This window comes from Cydia pomonella, chromosome 15 (genome assembly GCF_033807575.1).
Source record: "Cydia pomonella isolate Wapato2018A chromosome 15, ilCydPomo1, whole genome shotgun sequence".
NCBI lineage: Eukaryota > Metazoa > Arthropoda > Insecta > Lepidoptera > Tortricidae > Cydia > Cydia pomonella.
Genome location: NC_084717.1, coordinates 19609628 through 19632650, shown reverse-complemented (window position 1 = coordinate 19632650; position 23023 = coordinate 19609628). Strand labels below are relative to the sequence as shown.

The window sequence follows — 23023 nt, the reverse complement described above, 5'->3', positions numbered from 1 at the left end:
GAGATGCCTAATCCTCCTCCTGTCATACAACCCGGCATTTCGCGAGTACCAATTACCTTGAGCGATCTCAGCGAAGCGAAGGTCATGTCAAAACAAGACCAAACCCGTAAAATTTTTTTAATTCAGAGGCTATCTGTAACTTGGTCCATTTTCAATGTAAATTTTTTGAAAGGGGATATTGGCTTAAGCGAATCAGCATCCGAGAGTTTAATTAAAAAGTGCTTTACGGCGCTAACGAGCGGCAATTCGGATTAAAGTTAAATATTTAAAAACGACCTGGTGGTCAAAAATACAAGGAGACCTCAAGCAAGCCCAATTGCCAGAACAAACAACCCAGGACAGGACATCCTGGCGCAAATATGTGAGGAGGCCCGACCCCAAATAAAGGGAAAAGGGATGGAAGAAGAAGAAGAAGAAGAACATATCGCTTTATTCGACATATTTTTTTTTTTAGGATCACCAACATACAATACATTACAGAAAAAATAATCTGTAGCTTACATAACATTAAGGGTAGATGTTTGTCCAATTATAGGTAACCACAGCTTATTCCAGTATCTTAGGATAAACAATATAAGTACAGTAAGACATTTAGACTTAAGCTATTAATAAATAAAATTTAACAAACTTCAAAAGAATACTTAGCAGGAAATTATGTTAATTGAATTAATTCGCACATCTAAACTGCATCGCACAGCTAAACTGTGGAATGAACTGTCGCCTGCGGTATTTCCGGACCGATACGACCTTCAAACCTTCAAGAAAAGAGCGTACTCCCATCTTAAAGGCCGGCAACGCACTTACAACCCCTCTGGTGTTGCAGGTGTCCATGGGCGGCGGTAATCGCTTACCATCAGGTGATCCGTCTGCTCGTTTACCTCCTCTACCATAAAAAAATAAAAAATAAAAAATAATCTGCATTTTACGACAGAAAGTGACAAAGTAACATATCATTAAAAACGAAGATACGAAGGAGATGAAAATACAATACAATATAAATGTGAACGTTGCAAATGATTTTTATATTTTTGTATGTCTTTGATTCAGCATGTAAAGTTATTATTCTTGATAATGTATGTTTTCCTAGCATGTAAGTGAATTGGTCTGACACTGTTAACTTGCATTGTGTTCATTAAAAAAAAAAAAAAAAAAAAAAAAAAAAAAAAAAAAAAAAAAAAAAAAAAAAAAAAAAAAAAAAAAAAAAAAAAAAAAAAAACAACCAACGAACAAGTGGCTGGGTTGCCACAAGCCCTCAGTAAAGATTGAATATACTTGGGAAAAATTGATGGTTCTATATGTAGAACAATTTAAACTGTAAAAAATATCATTTTGAACGTAACTAACTAACTAACTGCTTTGGCTCAGCGATCCAAAAAGAATCTTGGCCTCCGAAACGAGAGAACGCCACCTGTCCCGATCCAGCGCGGTTTCCTGCCATGAATTGGCATTCAGCCGACGCAGGTCCGCCTCCACGACATCACACCAGCGGTACCTGGGGCGCCCGATCGGTCGACGGCCGGTTGGTCGCCCCAAGTACGCTTCCTTGACTACGCGACCCTCCCCCATTCTGAGTCGGTGACCGAGCCAGCGAAGTCTGTGGGATTTAGTTACGCCGATGATATTGGGCTCAGCCACCAACTCTTCGATCTCGGCATTTTTCCGGATCCTCCAGGAGCCGTTGTCACTTCGGACAGGTCCCAGAATCTTCCTGAGCACTTTTCTTTCCGGTATCAGGAGCTAACTTTCCGCTTTTTGAGTTTTGAACGTGAATTTTAGAAATCGATTGATACCATTTCCTAGACTTAAAAAAATATGTTAAATCTGGTCTACAGCATAAGGCATATTACACAGTCGGAGAGGATATTAATAACAAAAATGCATGGCCTCCTATAAATAAATGAATGAATTATGAAATGTATATTGATAGTAAATTATAAATGTTGAATTTTCTATTTTGTAAGCTGTTAGGTATTTATTTTTAATTTATTTATTTATAATGTGCTTTTGACGATTCAAAAGAGATTGTAAAATCCTACTTCAATAAATGACTTTTTACTTCCTTTTTATTTGATCTATATTTGGAAAAGTTATCCAGAATATCAGATACTTTTGGCGTGTTGTTTCATCAGCTACTATTGCTGCTGACTGTACTACCTACTATTTATAAAGTAGTATTTCTACTTAAAATAACATTTTCTAAAATATTTTAATTTCTGTAATACAATCAACAAAGATAAAAAGAGTAATTAATTATTAGAATATTTTAGAATATTGCCTTCTTTTCCTTTTTCTTAAGGACTACAAGGGATAATTAAAAACCGATTGTTAATAAGAAACCGTCGCGAAAATAGTGTAGTAAATCTAGCAAGTTGTTGTATGGAGACCCATGCAATAATTTCTCAGTCCATGAAATTTTGCTTGGTTATTGTATAGTATGAGCCGAAACTAACATATAAATATCCAAAAAAAAAAAAAACCTAAGTTAGGTATTTATACGTAAAAATATAAATCTGTTTATATGTTTAACCGAGTAATTCCTCTGTCCAAAATTATTTTACCAAATAAGTTATTTGTATCAGTATGTAATACTAGAAAAAAATCTAAAATTTTTGTCAAACATGAGATTTTTTTTTTAATGATAATTCCTTTTTTGACGCTCATTTTCATCGGAAAATTGCTCTGTCATTTTTTTCTTCTTATATGATCTTAGAATATAATTTGGCGTAGTGGGTAAGAATATCCAAAAAAAAATACATACCCAAATGTATGTATTTTACAACTATTAAAAACTGAGAGTGGAAAAATTCTCAGCCTGTATTCTTTTAAATATATACTAAATATATACGTATACACTTAAATTCAAAATATCCAAAAGAAATATCATCCAGAACACCGAAATTTTTGAAGCGAAGATAAATCCATCCCGCGGTTACGCAATAATGTACCGTCTTCCTTTAGCAGTTAAGTGCAGATTAGTGTCCTTGTGCTACTAGTACGACCCGACCGCGTGACCCGCAGTCCACATTTAAGAAGGGACTTGTCGTTGTCACTGATGTGTGAGTCTACACTACATTTAGTGATTTTTGCGTTTTCTTTGTACCGAATAATATATACTTACGCAGTTTTATATAACATTGATTAGAATAATATCACGCTAAAGACGTTAATAACAACCGACGTCAAAAACAACTAGGTTCTAGAATTTTTGCCACGTAATAAAGATTACCTACTTATTGTATGCTTATCGTTAATAAATTGCGATATCTTAAAACTTAACCATTGAGATCTTTAAAACTACTGAACCAGTTTTGATGAAACTTGTACTATAAGCTGAAAGATACTTCATCATCATTATCGTCAGCCTGTTGCAGTCCACTGCTGGACATAGGCCTCCCCCAGATGCGCCACAAAGTACGTTTTCCCATTTTCTGCATCCAGTCCCTGCCAGCTACCTTCTTTAGACGCCCACATAGACTGACTGAGTTTAAAAGGTTCCTTTTTTCAGTTTTTCTTAAATAACTCGTAAACGGTGGCCCATAGCAAAAAATGTTCTTTAACGTAAATAATATATATAAAATTGCCGAATCGAAAGATTCAGTGCACTTTTTCGCTAGGATCAACATTTAAGAAATATTAAAGCGGGAAAGTTAATTAAAATCAATTTTATGGTCCATTTTACTATATTTTCGTGAATAACCCGTAAATAGCAAAAACCTTGTTAAACGTAAATAATTTATTTACACATTTTTTTTACAAAAAAGATTCAGTAAACTTTTTGAGCGTATCAATATTTAAAAAGATATTAAAGGGGGAAAGTCAATTAAAATCAATTCTAAGGTTCCTTTTCTTTCGTTTTTCGTAAATAATTTGTAAAGTATGATCCATAGCAAAAAATCTCTCATACATAAATATTAACCATAATTTTTACTACAAGAAAGATATACGAAACTTTTCGCTAGGATCAACATTTAAAAAGATACTAAAGCGGGAATATTAATACTAATCAATTTTAAAGTCACTTCTTAATTTTTCGTAAATAACTCTTAAACGGCAGCTCATAACAAAACAGGTTCTTATACATAAATAATTAACATAATATTTCCTACAAAAAACATACAGACCACTTTTCTCCAGGATCAATATTTAAAACAATATTAAAGGGGGAAAGTAAATCACAAACAATTTACAAGTCCCTAATTTTTTTGTTTTTCGTAATTAACTCGTAAACAGTGGCCCAATGCAAAAAGTTCTTTATACATTAATAATAGAAATGTAATTTTGTACAACAAAAGTTCCGTATTTTTTTCGCTAGGATCAATATTTAATGAGATATTAAAATTCATTATAATCAGTTTCCAGGTCCTTTTTAGGGTTCTGTACCCAAAGGCTAAAACGGGACCCTATTAATAATACTCCGCTGTCCGTCCGTCCGTCTGTCACCAGGCTGTATCTCATGAACCGTGATATACAGTTGAAATTTTCAAAGATGATGTATTTCTATTGCCGCTATAACAACAAATACTAAAAAGTACGGAACCCTCGGTGGGCGAGTCTGACTCGCACTTGTTGGTTTTTTTTTAGTCAGAGGGGCAAAGTTACTTACAATGAATCCTCAGATCTCTTTTTTAGTTTTTCGTAAATAATTTGTAAAGTATTATGACCTATAGCAAAAAATATATATATAAACAAATATAATAAAATTTTCTACAAAAGACATGCGGAACATTTTTCCCTAAGATCAGTATTTATTAAGGTTTTAAAGCGAGAAACACAAATAATGTGCAGAATTGATTAAAATTAACTTTCGCGGTTTAATATCTCAATAATATTGATCCTAAAGAAAAATAATAGAAATCTTTTTTCTAGAAAATTTTATGTTAAGTATTTATGTTTGAACGTGTTTTGCTACGGGCTACCGTTTACGAGTTACTTACGAAAACTAAAAAGGGTTTTTAAAATTGATTATTATTAACATTCCCGCTTTAGTATCTTTTTAAATATTCATCCTAGCGAAAAGTGTGCTACATATTTCTTATAGAAAATTTTATGTTACTTATTTATGTATGAGACATTTTTTTGCTATGGGTAATACTTTAGAAATTATTTACGAAAACTAAAGAAAAGGAACCTTAGAATTGGTTTTATTAACTTTCCCTCTTTAATATCTTTTTAAATAATGATCCTTTCACAAAGGGTACTGAATCTTTTTTGTAGAAAGTTTTATGTAGATCATTTACATTTTACAGCGTTTTTTGCTAATTGCCACCGTTTACGAAAATATAGAAAAATGGACAATAAAATTGATTTTATTTAACTTTCCCGCCTAATCTTTAAATAACAAAGTGGACTGAATTTTTCTTGTTCGAAATTTTATTTAGATGATATGCGTGAAAGAACATATTTTTTTGATATGGGCCACCGTTTACGAGTTATTTAAGATAAACTAAAAAAGGGCCATTTAGAGCTAGCAGCCGCGTCGATGCAATTGTCTCACGTGCGCTCCGAGCGATATCATTGTCGCTGGTTATAGTTTGGCATGCTATGACAGAAATATTTATATTTATATGTATTTCTGTTGCCGCTATAACAACAAATACTAAAAAGTACGGAACCCTCAGTGGGCGAGTCCGACTCGCACAAAAAAGTACCTATGAATTGATTTACCCCCTATAATATCTTCTTAAATATTGATCCTAGAGAAAAGTGATCGAATTATTTTTTTTAGGAAATATTATGTGCATTCTTTATGTATAAGAACGTGTTTTTCTACGGGCTACCGTTTACGAGTTACTTATGAAAACTAAAAAGGGTTTTAAAAATTGATTATTATTAACATTCCCGCTTTAATATCTTTTTAAATATTCATCCTAGCGTGCTAAATCGCATTAAATCGCAAAAAAATTAGCATCAAAAGTGTGCTAGATATTTGTCATAGAAAATTTTATGTTACTTATTTATGTATAAGACATTTTTTTTTGCTATGGGTCATACTTTACAAATTATTTACGAAAATAAAGAAAATGAACCTTAGAATTGGTTTAATTAACTTTCCCTCTTTAATATCTTTTTAAATATTGATCCTTTCACAAAGGGTACTGAATCTTTTTTGTAGAAGTTTTGTGTAGATTATTTACATTTTACAGCGTTTTTTGCTAATTGCCACCGTTTACGAAAATATAGAAAAATGGACCAGAAAATTGATTTTGATTTAATTTTCCCGCTTTAATATCTTTTTAAATATTGATCCTAGTAAAAGGTGTACTGAATTTTTCTTGTAGGAAATGTTACATAGATGATTTGCGTGATAGATCATTCTTTGATATGGGCCACCGTTCACGAGTTATTTAAGATAAACTAAAAAAGGGACATTTAAACCCTCCCTCCCCCGTACACAATAGCGCCACCCCCCTCTATCAGTACTTTCAGTATGTTATGTAAGGTACCTTTATCTACAACTATGCCAAAATTCGCTTATACACGAATTATTTCCCCGTTTTTTCCTTCGTTTGATGGCCTAATACGTACGACTCGAATGTAACCTATGCACCTAGGCGATACGCGAATGAATAGAGAAGTAGCAAGCTGCCACCGCCGGGCAGGCGCGGCGCGCGCGCTTGCGGCGGCCGGTACCGCTCCCGCACTGCACACTGCTCCCGATATGTTAAGTTTTTAATACGCTCGTTATTTTTTTTGGATGTTTTGATAGTTGGATGGAAATAAAACTGTGATCTTAATTCAATAAATAAAATGGATAGAGAAATTTTTCACAGCGAGTAAAAAGGCAATTTCTGAAAATAGTATAGTTACATGGATTTTTTTTTTAGATTTTCCTTTTGTAGCTATAAAACGGCAATAAAATGGCATTCCAGTGAAAAAATTAGACGGAGTAATTTTCCGGTCCAAGACACGTCCAAAAATTATATTTTATTAATATTGGTATTTCTACTGGGATATTTTTTTGGATATTTCATATATTGTTGTAATACGTTACATGAATATGTCTGATGAAGAAAGTTTGAACGGAGCATTTTTCCGTAAAAAGATATTAACGATTTAATACTTTAGGTATTTACTTAAATCCTATTATTATTATTCTTTGGAAATTAAGACAATACTTTTTATTTATTGATACTTTATCATACTGTAAAGTTTTTTCTGGCAGAGGAATTACTGCGGGGTCCACTACCTTTATTTCCTACACTAAAATGAAAACAGATCATTCCAAAAATACTTCGCTTGATCGACTTCAAGAAATTATAACCTGCTTGAAATCAAGGAAGCCTTTCCGTGAATTTCTTTAATAATATAAGTAAGTATACTTACAATCATTGTTTGAAGCATTTAGAACAAAATGTATTTATATATGTAAGTTCCCCTAAATTGTTTAACATATATATAAATGCACTTATCGAGAGGCTCAGCAGCATGCATGTTGGCTGTCGCATACAAGACACTAGTTTCAATAACATTAGTTATGCAGACGATATGGTGCTGTTGAGCCCCTCGGTAGGAGGGCTTAGGAAATTGCTAAATGTATGTGAGCAATATGCTATTAGTCATGGCCTTAAATATAATTGTACTAAAAGTGAATATATGATTTTTAAGCATAGTAATAAATGTAAGGATGATTTTCCCCCAGTATTGCTCAATGGCGTCCCTTTAAAACAGGTATCTGTATTTAAGTACCTAGGACATGTAGTGTGTGATAATATGAAGGATGACGAGGATATAAAAAGGGAGCGTAGGGCGCTGGCGACTAGAGCAAATATGCTGGCACATAGATTTAGGCGTTGCACCGCGCCAGTAAAAATAACATTGTTTCGAGCTTTTTGCACTACCTTCTATACATGTGCACTATGGACCAGCTATACGCAAAGGTCGCTAAGCGACCTACGTATCCAATACAACAATGCCTTCAGGGCACTGTTGCGGTTGCCTCGCTGGTGCAGCGCGTCCGGGATGTTCGCGGATGCGCGCGTGGACGGGTCCAGGCCATCATGCGCGCGCGCTGCGCGGCCGCGCTGCGGCGCCTGCGGGGCAGCCGCAACAGTCTCCTGGCAATTATAGCTGACAGGCTTGACAGTCAGCTTCTTGTGCACTGGACCAGGGTACACTCAGTAGCTACATACACACAATTCGCATGAGTGTATGTAGTTATTACTGGTGTATGTGCCTGGCTCCAGTTTTAAACCCTTAAATATCGTAAGTTTAATTTATTTCAATAATAATTTAATATATTTTTTTAGAGTAAGTCGTACTAACACTGTATGGACCAAGGTCTGAAATAAATGATTTTTATTTTTTTTTATTTTTTTTATATTATTTAGGCAAATCTTGTCGGTACAGTCAAAAGATTGAATTCAGGACCCATTTTGTACCTTTGTCACTTGTCACAATGGCAATAGGATATATGAGGTCTCTATCAACTTTCTGATAGCGGGAATATTGATAGGAGTATCGGTGTGCCCCAGGGTTCTTCTTTAGCAAATTTGTATTTTCTGATCCAGGTAAACGATTCACCTAAAATCGTAATTGGTGACAAGTATATCTTTACGGACGATGCCTGCGATATTATAATAACCAACACAATTCCATCTCTAGAGAACATTATAGCCTCGGGTATATTTAAGCTACAGAGGTGGTTTTCTGCAAATGGTGTAGTTTTAAATCTACACAAAACCCAAGTGGTGCACATAAGCCAAGGGGGTAGGCCCCCGTACCCACTGTGTTAACGTGGATGGCGCCGTCCTCAGGTACATAGCACTAAGTGACTTTAGACGTGGCCTTGAAATGGAATGACCATATTGATGTGGGTCGCGTATGTTGCCTCACCAGCAGCTAAGGGCGCTAAGGAACAGTGAGAAATAGCTATATTTCTCACTGTTCCTTGTGAGAAATAGCTTTAACATTTGTTTTATTTCTAAACAGTGAGAAATAGCTATATTTCTCACTGTTCCTTGTGAGAAATAGCTTTAACATTTGTTTTATTTCTAAACAGTGAGAAATAGCTATATTTCTCACTGTTCCTTCGGTGATGTGCTGTGGTCTAGAGTTCTGGGGCGAGGCTGCGGAATGGTAGCGTGTATTCATTTTGCAAAAGCGTGCAGTAAGGATTATATCATATGCCCCACACGGAAACCCCGCTAGGCAACTCTTCATAAACTTCATAAACTCTTCTCGTGCATTATCATTGAATAAAGAATATATTGACTTTGACTTTGAAATAAATAGAAACATAACGACACTCACATCACAATAAGAGATGCAACGAATATTCGGTCACTATTCGGTATCCGGCCTATTCGGCCACAATTTTACTATTCGGCCGAATACCGAATAGTGGCATAGTATTCGGCCAAATATTTAATTAGAAACCGTCGCCATCAGATACATCGGACGCAGCGGCCGCGGTGCTAAAAAATATCTGAACACGCACGCCTTCACAATAGAGGCGTGTTCAGATATTAGTGAGCACCTTGGCCGCTCCGATATATCTGATGGCGAATGCACCAAGCCGTCATGTTAAAGTAAAGACACTAAAGTCGAAGAATTTCGTACATTGACGTGCCATATGCTATTTCTATCACACGCGTGTAATGTAATTAATTGCTCCATGTCCCATCCATGATGTTAACGGTCAATGCCACTGTGCCTGCGGGACAGCAATAGTGCGATAGAGATAGGAAATGGCGAGTCAATGTTCGAAATTCTTCTTGCTTAGCGTGCTTACTTTAGCTGTCAAATTCGAAACATGCATTTGTATTAAACTTAATACATCTAATTCAGTAAATGTATTATCTTTGGTTTGTACTCGTAGACTGTAATGGATGAATTAAGATTTCGTTTATTAAACTATCCTGTATGGGTTCCCAACTCAACTATAATATTCATTTCGATACGCTGTAGTCAACTATAAAAAATGACCAATCACGAGCAACAAATGAATATTGGTTTCTTCATGCCTCATATTATTTTTTAAGTTTTTCTTTTTGCTTCATATCAGATAATGAAGTCCATTGTTATCAGTAATTAGTCGATGTTTTTAATAATACATGGGTTGCGCTGGATAAGGAGTCGAGTAAAGCCCTTTGAGGGTTGAAAGCCGTTGTATTTTAACGAAAACCTTGTTGCAGTCTCTGAGAATTAATTATGCGTGTATTTAGATAATAAATACAGTTTGGAATATTTTGGAGGAAAGACGATGTTTCTTTTATACAACAGCTACTGAAAACCTGCCCATAATAGGGCCGATTAATTCAATTAAATTTGTTGCTCTCCAGTGGTGGGCACAGGACAGTCCGCGGGCCAGTTCCGGTCCGCGAAAGGATTTTATCTGGCACGCCGACGGTCCTGTGAAATAATTAGTATGTTAACGGCACCAATCATAGAAAACTTAAGAGAAGATTTGGAGTGTTTTTGATATTTCACAGACAACTGTAAAATTTCTACCGCTTTACGCTTTAAAAGTTGAATGTCCAATTCGTCCTTTATGTTTTCTATGTATTTAATGAAAGCTACTGCATTTGGTTTCAATATTATTAACCAATTAAAACTGTATTTTTTTGCTATAGTCATGGAATGTATGGCGCCATTCATTTTCAAAATAACAAATATCAATGAAAAATTAAACTTAAGTAGCTCTTTGGCTCTTGTTTATGGTAAAATGTTACCAGCGATTAAAAACTGATGATAAATACTTGTTTTACAGGATTTGTCTATACCATTCCATTACTGGTGCCTGTTCCATTATAGGGGTGTTTACTATATATGGCATTCGCCGACGATAATCACAAATCAAAATATATTTTTGCTGTGGTTCTGCAATTCTCTTAAATTTCTTAAACTTTCTTGCCCCCAAGAAGAAAGTTTCCCCAAGAGGATAATCCATCATTACTAAAATTTAAGGTAAACGACGTTAATTTTCATTGCAATGGCAGAAATGTAATTGTCCTTAACTCTCAAACTGGCCGCGTATGATTGGCCTTAATTTAAATAAAGTAATTGAAGAAATATGTTTCTACTAAAGTAGTTGTTTTTTCTTCAAACCTTCAAGAAAAGAGCGTACTCCCATCATAAATTCCGACTACGCTCTTGCAACCCCTCTGGTATTGCAGGTGTCCATGGGCGGCGGTAATCACTTACCATCAGGTCGGTCGTATGCTTGTTTGCCTCTTGTATCACAAAAAAAATATTCTTAAATTTTACATGTAAAAAAAATTGTTCTTGGGAAAAAAACAATTTATGGTACAAGCTTTTATCGCTGACTGCAACGAATATAAATACTTATCGAGACAATTCTAAATACCCCAAACACAGGTTGGTTGCGTTGTTTTATCACAGAGTTCTTATGGCCACCTCCAGTCTCCATCATCAGATCATCTCGATGGTACCATAATATTGCATTGTCACCCGACTTACATATGTATGCAAATTTTCAGCTTCATCGGAAACCGGGAAGTGGGTCAAATTTAACTTGCAAGATTTGATTACAAACAGACAACGGTCAGGTGAAAGTAAATAAAAGCTTGTAAAAATGTGCTAAACTTCGAAAAACCGTGTACAAATATTAAACGTGACAGCTACTCCCTGTCAGAATGAACTGTCATAGACGACCATCATGTGACGCGAGAGGGTACAGTCGACCGATAAATGCTAGTTAAGTAAAATTGCTCTTAAAAAACTACAGGCAATTTCACAAGAGCGTGAAATAAACAGAGCATACCAGAAATACCTAGCTTGATCGATTTCATGAAATTATAACCTGTCTGAAATTAAAGAAGCCTTTTCGAGAATTTCTTTATTAAGAGCCCAGTATCGATTTTAGAGCAAAAATGTAAAATTGATAAGATTTAGTCGTTGAAATTGTACACCTTTTGTTACGTAAAATATAAATAACAAGTATTGGTTTCTATTAGCCTTTGGGCGGGCCGGGGCAGATTCGTATTGAGACAGTTTGGTTTTGGGCCGGAATCTGAGTGGGCCCGACTCTGTGGAGGTCAGATTCGCCATATGTGTGTTTCTGAATAAAACAATATCGACATGCGACTTATGATATGGAGGTCACTTTCTTTTGAGGCCAATTTCTGAGTAGGACAGATTCGTGTTGGATCGGTTGAGTTGTATGCCAGAGTCTGAGTGAGTACGACTCTGTAGAGGATAGAGAGATCCCGACGAACCGAGGTGTTGTGCCCGCTAGTCTGTCACCCCTGGGCATTCGAGAATGACGTGGGCGGCTGTCTCTTCTGCCTCCATGCATGGCTTGCTGCATAGTGTTACAGTAGTATTTTCGTAATACCTAATTAATCATTTGTCAATCTATTTAGATATTGATATTAATACTTCTGATATTGATAGTTGAAATAATCAATATCTTACGTCACTAAATTAAATATAAAATAGTAAGTTAAATATTAATATTTTATTTTTAACAGTGTATTTTACGTAAAAAGTATTTATTTTCTTCGTGACATTCGTAGTAGGTTAGTTATTTCAATTTCTGTCATAAAAAAACTCCATGTAAACATACAGAAATAATGTAAGTAATTTAAAAAAAAAAGTTATACGGTCCCTGGTTATCAGAAAATGGTATAATACTATTGGTAATGGTATGGTAGATACTTTTAACCCGTCTCTGATACGTTACTTTTTATGCTGACTATACTACGCAGCCAGCGCCGAAGACGTGCCGCATATGTATCCGGTATGGTCTAGCCTTAACCCGTTTTATGCAGTCGTTGATAGCCGATGTTTTGTCGTTTTCAATTCCATCCAGAATCCAACTATCACCAATACGCCGTACACCAGTATAGCTGAAACAAATTGGCATTCAATTAGAATAGGCTAGATGATAATATTTAGTCTACTAATAAATTCATGCACGCACGCACGCACGCACGCACACACGCACACGCACACGCACACAAAGTAATAAATTCATACATCGGGTTTTTTTGGTGCGGGAATGATTTCGTGTACTTATAACTTTGTTTATTGTAATATTATTACTACACTATGTATTGAAAATAGATAATTAGCTCCAAATTCATATTTTGTTCAGTGTGAAAGGCTCTCTAGATAGGGAACCACTTACGCGTAGAAATACAAAAGAAACGACATGGGAAGCATATAAGGCTGACCTCGAAAAACGTCTAAAGGATGTCCCAAAATATGTCAAAAGGCTAGAAAACCTTCGAAGGTTTACACGTCGTATATTTAATCACTCGACCGAACCGAATGAGTGGGAAAGGTATGGTTGACTGAATATAATAAACAAATCAGGAAGGCAAAAAGAAGGTATCTCGGTCTCCTTAAAAGACCGGATGGCACATTAACGAACACAGAAGGGGAAAGTCTCGACTTGCTCAGAGGCACCCACTTCCCCGGTTCGTATTCAACCAGTAATACACAACTTTGCGCCCAAAGGAATCCTCAAATCCACAGGGCAAGCAATATCGACTGGAATTTGGCAACCAACATCTTTAGACCAAACAAAATTAAATGGGCATTGGAAAAATTTAAACTATTTAAATCAGCGGGAGAAGATGGAGTGTTTCCGGCGCTTTTACAGCAAGGACAGGAGCTCCTCCTCCCGCATCTGGCCAGAATATTCCGAGCAAGTTCCGCGTGGGAAATTATATCAGATAAATGGACTAGGGTCAAGGTACGATTTATACCAAAGCAGGGAAAGAGGACTGCTCACCAGGGATCGGAACCGGTTTTTTGGAAAAACTTTGAAATAAACATATATTTCGGTTTATTTTATACTCAAAATATAGGACTCGGTTGTGTTTTTAGATAACGACTTCGTATTATTAGATTGCCCAATTAGAAATGAAATAATTAACAAAGAACGAAAAAATACCGTTTTCGTTCCCATACAAAAAATACCGGTTTCCGATCCCTGCAGCTCACAACCTAAATCCTTCAGACAAATCAGTCTAACATCGTTCCTACTCAAAACGATGGAAATAATTATTGAATAGCACATTAGAGCGAAATACCTGGTGGAAGGACCACTAAGTGTAAACCAACATGCTTACCAAAAGGGAAAATCTACGGAGACTGCCCTACTCGACCTGGTTGACAAGGTGCAGAAAACCCTAGAGGACAAGCAAACAGCTCCATGTGCATTCCTTGATGTAGAGGGTCTTTTCGACAATACGCCCACAGAGACTATACTAAATGGTATGAAATCAAAGGGAGTTGACGAAACCACCACCAGATGGGTACATAGCATGCTCTCGAACAGAGTAGCCACTCTGACCCTCAATACTATAGACCATGAATTTTATACCACAAAAGGGTGCCCACAAGGAGGCGTGCTTTCGTGCAAATGCAAATCACTGACGCTCCGTAGCGATCGAAACGCAACTGTCACTGTCACTGTCGCACTAATATGGAAGAGTGATAGAGAGACGCAAAGCGATTCGTTGTCGAAGCGATAACGATTGTCACCTTGGCTGCATGGCGACCGAAGAGCTGGTGGTTTCCTCGCACAACGTATCAGCATTGAGATACAACGAGGAAATGCCGCCAGTATCCTTGGTACAATGCCTTAAAGCCCTATTTTACATTTAAGCTAATTATACCTCTGTATATATATTATTATTTAATACCATACACATGTCATTACTCGTATACATTTATGTTACAATTACTTTGCTTAACCTTGTGGCTTATCTTCTATTTGCTCGTAGTTTATATTTAGTAATCTTATCTATTAAGATGAATAGACAAAAGTGGACGACCGCCCCGAAACCGCCTTTCCATACAAAGGTAGTCCCCATTTTCCTTTTTGGATATTAACATGTTAGTGACTCATGATACGGGTACCGTCGTATCATGAGTCACTGACAGTGTCAAAACTGACATATACGCTATCGAGAACGTAATTTACTTTCGATACATCTCGCTCACACTTACATATGTGCGAGTACGAGCGAGATGCATCGAAAGTAAGTTACGTTCTCGATAGCGTTTATGTCAGTGCCGAACTGATGGTAGCCACATAGGTATTAAAATATTTTGACACAATTTGATGTATATCAACCACAAGTATCGGGCTAGTTCGAGTTTTTTTTATGGCTTTCCCCTCTTGTGTTTTGGCAGGAGGGATTTTGCCAATGACGACGTTTCAAGACGTACCACACACGATAAGCATGTTCGGTGTATGATACATTTTGGTTTGGTTAAAGGACTTGTGGGAGGTACCTAAAACAAAAAACATTTATTGTTATGGACATCCCAAACAACACAGGACATGTACAGTTCATTAGAAAAAGAGCGGGGAAGGTGAGATAAGAAATGGACAATAGACATACGATAAGATGATTTTAATAGAAAATGTGGAGCGGTTAAAGTTTTATATTATTTTCTTGTATGTGTTTAAGAAAAATTCCAGTGATTCGAGTTTTATTTATGCGATCTGACTCTGATACAAAAATTGTAAGGCTCCTAAAATTGAAAAATCTAAAAAAAAACAAAAAAAAAAAACAAAGACAAAGACAAACAAACAAAGGCGTAAGGCTTGGGCGTAGGCGTAAGGCGAAGGCTTATATTGTTCCCACGGGAGTTATGGATTGTGTAGCTTTTTTTTTTGATTAAGTTAAACCGACGAGCGTGTATGAGGAATGTCATGAAAGTGAAGGAAGCGAAAGAGGTATGTCAGGATCGTAGCAAGTGGAAATCCGTGGTCTCTGCCTACCCCTTCGGGAAATAGGCGTGATTATATGTATTACATACATACATATAATCACGCCTATTTCCCGAAGTTAACAATTATTTATTTTATTAATTTCACAGCCGTTTAAAATATTTTTACTTAATTTTCAATCGTGGCTGAATGCCGAATAGGTCTGTGCCGTTGATGCCTAACCTGTCAAGAAATTTAAAAATGTCGGACGAATGTCGGATATGTCACCGTATTCAAGGATTATTTCAGTTAAAATTTAGTTTTTTCTTCGCAAGTGTTTGAAAAACATTGTGTGTAACTCCGGGGGTAAGAATATTGCAAACTTGGGTCTTTAATTCCCTCCAGCCTGCGGCTGTTGGGAATTACCACCCTCGTATCCAAAATTTCACTTACTCCCGTCGTTGCGTAATGTACTTCTATTCGCATTATGTCAATATTCAAGGAGGAAAATGGAGACTACGTTTGTATGGAGAAACGCTCGTCCCCTGTCCTCTTAATATATATGCAATAGTATGTAGGTTTACTTTACATTGTCCTTTATTATATGTATGTTTTCGTGTCTTGATTGTTTTGCATATTAACTTAGCCTATATAATCTTATTTTTAAAAAACTACCTAATTCTTTAATTATTCAGAAATGTAAAAAAAAAATGAAAGGAGTCGTTCTTTACGTAGTGATAAGTTCGTCCATTTTGGCATTTGTGATAATTATTATTTTAACTAGGTACTTAATATTATAAATTCATTGACATATTTAAACAAATGGACGCCCAATGCCAAAGCAATACCTCAATATCTTTTTTGAAGAACTATCCATAGATACCCCACACGTAAGGATTTGATCAAAAAACATTTTTGAGTTTCAGTTCTAAGTATGGGGAACCCCCAAAATTGTTTTTTTTTTCTATTTTTGTGTGAAAATCTTAATGCGGTTCACAGAATACATCTACTTACCAAGTTTCAACAGTATAGTTCTTATAGTTACAGACATACCGAATACATACCGACAGACATGACGAATCCATAAGGGTGCCGTTTTTTGCCATTCTCCCCCCCCCCCCCCCTACACGTAAGCGCCACCCCCATCCCCTACCCGTAAGCGCCAACCCCATCCATCAGTACTTTCAGTATGTTATGTAAGGTACCTTTATCTACCAACTATGCCAAAATTCGCTTATACACGAATTACTTCCCCGTGTTTTCCTTCATTTGGTTGCCTAATAAGTAAACATAATAAGCCGCAAACATTTTGTTACCGAGATTTAGGATTAACATATATATTATGATTGCCTTGATTTATATGGAAATGTGCATGAACTTAGAGATAATGTTTTGGATCATCTCAAGTTGTATGAATAATTCCATACTCATGAATAATGGCAAGCATTAGAACAGTATTGTTTTCCTTTCTATTTGTATTGAAAAAGTTGATTTTCTAATGTATAAATCCCAAATAATACCTTATTTTAAAGATGACGTCATAACTCTTCAATTTTTTTTATTCTTTTTGGTGCTACAGGTCAAATTGATTCAAATCGCCGAAAGATTAATCGTGCCAATTTTCATGCTTTTAACACAATTTGCAGGTTTTTAGGCGTACCGCTAGCACTAACTCCTATCTTTCTCTAGGCAACTAAAATATTCAATGCTAAAAACAACTCACTTTTTAAATGTGGGGTTTTTTTTTTGTACACCAAATCATGTAAATAAAGATTCTTCGCTGGTCTGGAGGAGTCACAAGAATGGACGAAATAAGGAATGATTATATTCACGGTACATTAAAGGTTGCCAAGGTGCACGAAAAACTTACCGAAAACCGTATGCGCTGGATTGGATATGTAATGAGGTGAGAGGATGACCATATGACCAAATGACGACCCGTCTGGCCTTGTGGGTGACCTTGCCTATGAAGCCGGGACCATCGGCAGGTTCAAATCCTGGTACGGGCATTTATTCGTGTGATGAGCATAGATATTTGTTCCTGAGTCATGGGTGTTTTCTATGTATTTAAGTATTTATAAATATTTATATATTATATATATCGTTGTCTAAGTACCCTCAACACAAGCCTTATTGAGCTTACTGTGGGACTTAGTCAATTTGTGTAATAATGTCCTATAATATTTATTTATATTTATATTTAAAAGAATGATGAACATAGAAGAGGAAAAAAATTGCCTGGTCGAACACCATTAACCTGGCTTCAAACCATAAAGAACGATATGCAAGAAACAAACACAACAGAATAGACAACCGACAACCGTGTGATATGGCGCAGGATTAAAATGTGACCCTCCCCCCTCTAACTTTTGAACCCCGGGTCCAAAAAATATGAGAAAAAAAATCGTGAAACAATAGCTTAGTAAATACTTTCAATGAAATTTATAGCGAAAATGATCGGTCTAGCTGTTTTTGAGTCATTGCAAAAATCTTCTCTTCTTCGTAAAAAGACGTACAACGCTGCGAAGGCACTCCCTTTTTTATTTTTTTTTGAACCAAAAGAAGAGTACAAAAAGCCTTAAACTACTAATCTGCCAAACTGCAGTACAGTTTATTGGCAGAAAAAACCAAATCTACCCTCCATCGACTAGTAGGTATTATAAATATTAATAACTATAGCCGCTTTTGCATACGTATGTATATTGAAACCTTGGTATGTTAAAACTTAAACTTCAGAGTGGTTATCACATACTGTTATTGATCATAGGTATTATGTAATTCAAGCTAACATTAACAATGTAAATTAAAATAACTGCTGAGTTTAAGCTAGTTATTGGTTTAGTTTAGTCGCTGTAGAACCTTTATCAATAAATGATTTTACACGTATAACCGAAACAAGCCTGTCCATAGACCCACCACAGAACATTCCCACAGAAATTGTCGTAGTAATTTTAACTTTTTTAAATACACGTGATGCTAATGACGTTTTTAATTTGGAAAGGCTCCACACCGATACCCCTAGTGTAAATTTAGTCGATAGCGAAACGTGACGTACGCGTTTGCCTTAAGTCTCATTTTGTATGGGTTTTTGAACAGCGCGCCAAGCGGGACGTTTTGGAAAGTCAAAAATCTCATACAAAATGACACTTAACGCAAACGCGTACGTCACGTTTCGCTGTCGAAAATATTTACACTAGGGGTACCGGTTTACTGGTCTGGGATCCATCTGATTTACATGATACTTACTAATTAATAGCCCTCGTTTAGCCTGTTCTCAAAAAATAGTAACTACAAAACCCTACAATGAGCATGACGTCATGCTCTTGGCCAATTTTTTTTATTTCATTGCAGGTTTGAGGACAGGTCACGGGCGCTGTAACTATTTTCACCATAAATGGGGCTGGCGGGACTATTATACAGCGCTGCCCTTTGCACTCTTTTCCAGGCCCCCCGGAAGATCTGTTTAAATTAACACCAGACGCAATCTCGTGGCTTGAGACCCTGAATGTAGATTTATAATTATTTTATTTAGCTATATATTTTTGAAATGTTTATGTTTATACGCCATACGATTAAATAAACTGCAGGTTTGAGAAAAACACTAGCTATACAAATCTCGGCGAGTAGCCGGCCGCGTATCCCTATCCTACCTATATCTAAGTACTTGGTCTGTAACCCTTCGTTTCCCGTCCTCTATACTAATGTACTATTTCGTTACTTACCAATAGCAATGAGTCCAAACACTAAAGCACAAATTGCGTTGACAAATTTGTTAACTTCTGACACATGCAGACATATTAAGATAATCAGTATGACGAAGGCTAGGACCAGCCACATTGAATATACTATGAGCCAGCTTAGCACCACTGATGGCTTCTTCTAGAAAAGAAATTCATTATTTATGGAAAAATATCATTCTATCTTAAATTAATAATAATTACATAAGTATAATATACTGATATCCAGCATTGACAAGAGTAAAAACGCAAGAAATAAATATTTTTTACACAATTCGATCTAGTCACAATAAATTCCCGGACTAGGATTTTAACCCGGGACCTCCTGCTACGTAGGCAGGGTACGGTAGGCAGAGCGCCAATTACATCCACACTACACGATAACGGGCCAAAAATCAGTCCCGATTCGGGCCTGATAATCGTTTTCCGTTTCACGGAATATCAGCACAATATTTGAAATGTACTTAAAAAATACTTTGTCTCTAATTGCCAAAAATGTGTAATGTTTGATATTATTGCATATGAACCATTTTTTTTACATTTCAAATATTGTAAACGATGTGCTGATATTTGGTAAAACGGAAAAATAATATTTCCCAGGCCCGAAATCCGGTCTGACATCAGGCCTGATAAAGTGTGGATGCAATTGGCATTTAATTAACAGCAACAATATATAATTAGTTGGAAGATATCCTTAAATAATTTTGCCTTTGTATTTAGATTTTCCTAAATGTAAGTTACTATTATTATTATTTTTTTGTATAGTAAAAAGTTTACAACTACTAATAGTTTTTTTTGTTGAAGCGAATTTATGTAAAACTTTAACAAACATTTTAAATCATAAAATTAATAACATTTATATCGATAATCTTATTACGTATATAGTTCTAATTTTGTACACGACTAACTAACTACAGGGGCAACAAAAATAGTGCGGGTCCGTTTAAGGGCATATTAGGTATTGTGATCTGATTAGAAAAAAAAATACGCAAAATTTTTGGCCTTTGAATGGAGAGTTGGCCGACTTTTGACGACCTGGCCCGTAGCATACAGAAATACGTAAGCAAAGAGTGCTCACTCCACACATCAGTTTTCTTACCAAAACGCTTATTTTCGTAGTCGACATCTAGTGTCAAGTAGCGGATTTATCAGTACCGCTACTAGATATCACGAATGTCCCGATAGACCAAGTGTATTGCTCAACAATTATACTGTGTTATACGCGCGTTATCTTTTTTCTTATCGCAAGATATTTTTTATTTTTCGAGTTCTCGAGGCATGAGTTTGGTTCCCGTCTCGACGAAGGATTAATTTCTCTAGAATTCTCGATCAGAAACCTTATCTAGCTTTCTAAGACAGTAATGAAGATTTCCTAAATGAAACTAGGTAATAATGAAGAACAGTACCTTTTTAATGCCGTGAAAGAACCATAAGTTCATAGCAATCATGACGAGCATGTAAATAAAGCCAGTGATGCTATAAGCGTAGCAGTTGAGCATAGCGAAGGGATGGCATGACTCATAGGTGGGGCAGTCCTTGATGAAGACGATTTGGATGATCATGGTGACGGCGCAGATTATCAGGAGGCACTTAAAAAGAGACACGAGAACATGAGAAATTAGGCAATATAGTGTGGTAATCTGAAGAGCTTCAAGCTCAAAATATAAATTATCTGGACAAAATTTACGATTGTTGACAATTTCTTGTCAATAATAAAAAAAACCGGCCAAGAGCATTTGGTCCGATATGCTCAGTTTAGGCTTCGTGTCTAATAAGAAAGAATCTATAAGTATATTAAATTGTTAACCAAGGTTTAAAATCATGTTGAAATGGTGTCTTTTTTTTATATACTACGTCGGTGGCAAACAAGCATACGGCCTGCCTGATGGTAAGCAGTCTCCGTAGCCTATGTACACCTGCAACTCCAGAGGAGTTACATGCGCGTTGCCGACCCTAACCCCACCCCCCTCGTTGAGCTCTGGCAACCTTACTCACCGGCAGGAACACAACACTATGAGTAGGGTCAAGTGTTATTTGGCTGCGGTTTTCTGTAAGGTGGAGGTACTTCCCCAGTTGGGCTCTGCTCTAGATCTGGAATGACATCTGCTGTGCTGTGCCCTACCACACAAGGCGAGATGACATTCACATTGCCCATACCTCTCTTTTCGACGTAGTTTAAGGACATACCCGGGTCTTTCGCCAAATTGAACACTCTATTTACTTTTCATATCGAATGCTAGGCAACCAAATAAGACAAGGCAAAGCATAATCAGTACCTAATGAAAGTATCAATCAATCAATCATTTATTTATTTGCAAAAATACCGTAACATAAGGTGTTAGAACTATTCAGGTACAATGTGTATTTTCCTTACAAGCAAGCGTGAAAAATAACAAAATTAAAATTATGACATTAATATAAATAGTTAGAAAGTAATCGATGAATAGCCATGATTTTTTGAAAACCTCGGACAGACACAAACAGTAGGGCTAAGATGGTCGGCTCTTTATCATTTGTCACCATACCTGTCCCGTTCTAATAAGTATGTAAGTGCGAAAGTGACGGGCATAGTGACAAGTGATAAAAATGGAACCATGATGCCGCCGCAGGACGGACATGGCAAAACTATAAGGGTTCCTAGTTGAGTTGCAACCTGTTTAGTATAAATAGCAGAATAAGCAACCAATTGTCACTTACCACCTAAAACACTGCTGTACCTACTTATTCTTTGCAAATAAATACATACATACATACATACGGGACCCTAAAACATAATTATTTATTCCCAACTAACATCTTAATTTATAAATACTCATTTAAAACTATCACTGTTTGAACGAAAAACACATTTTATAACGGGGTCTATTGCGAATTTATTTTACTAATATTACCTTTATTTAGATCGACTTTTCGACACAAGTTTCACTGATCATGGTCGCGGCTAACTCACATCACCATGGCATAGCATGAGCATGAGCGTAGTAGTTAGCCGCGACCATGACCTTTGAAACCTGTGTCGAAACACTCGAAACGTCGGTAAATAGAGGTCCCTAATTAAATAAATTCGCTATAGAATCTGTTTAAATGTGATTTAATATGTTATAAAACCTCTAATATAACTTATTTGCGTCGCTAAAACCATCTCTGGCTGATGTTTTGGATCATTTTGGATTCCCACTTCACTTAAATGATTAATTCCTATAATATCTCTATCTATATTCAAATACGAAATAAAAAGCGTAGGTTTACTAATTTGTCCACTTACTAATGTAATAATTCCAAATACTAATGCTCCTGTCTTCAAAGGAAACTTATATAGAAATTTCTTGGGTATGCACAACATTTTGTACTTCGTCAAATTTGAATTTGTCAGCGCATACGAACCAACTAGATTTGTTATAAAGGTACTGTATCCCTAGTCTAAATTTATTCGAAAGCGTGACGTGATTGTGACCGCTTTTGCGTTAAGGCGCGGTGTATAGTAAAATGCGCTATTTTTAAATCGATATTTACAGGCTTGTACAAGGATTTCATCGATTATTTTCTAGTATGTATAACTTCAGTCTTTGAACTAGCCGTATGCTTGTCAGAAACACGATGGCTCATCTTCATCTCGATAGATTTTTGCTTTGAAAATATGCTTAAAACTGTATTT

General features: G+C 36.1%; 1 protein-coding gene across 1 annotated transcript; it reads right to left on the bottom strand.

The window, feature by feature from the left end:
- Positions 1-11782: 11782 nt before the first annotated feature.
- LOC133525409 (uncharacterized) lies at positions 11783-22762 on the bottom strand. Its single transcript, XM_061861655.1, has 4 exons — positions 22634-22762; positions 20775-20957; positions 19354-19510; positions 11783-12809 (listed from the first exon to the last, which is right to left on the bottom strand). The coding sequence occupies exons 1-4, from the start codon at positions 22709-22711 to the stop codon at positions 12724-12726; spliced, it is 504 nt and encodes a 167-aa protein (XP_061717639.1). The 5' UTR covers positions 22712-22762; the 3' UTR covers positions 11783-12723.
- Positions 22763-23023: the final 261 nt, after the last annotated feature.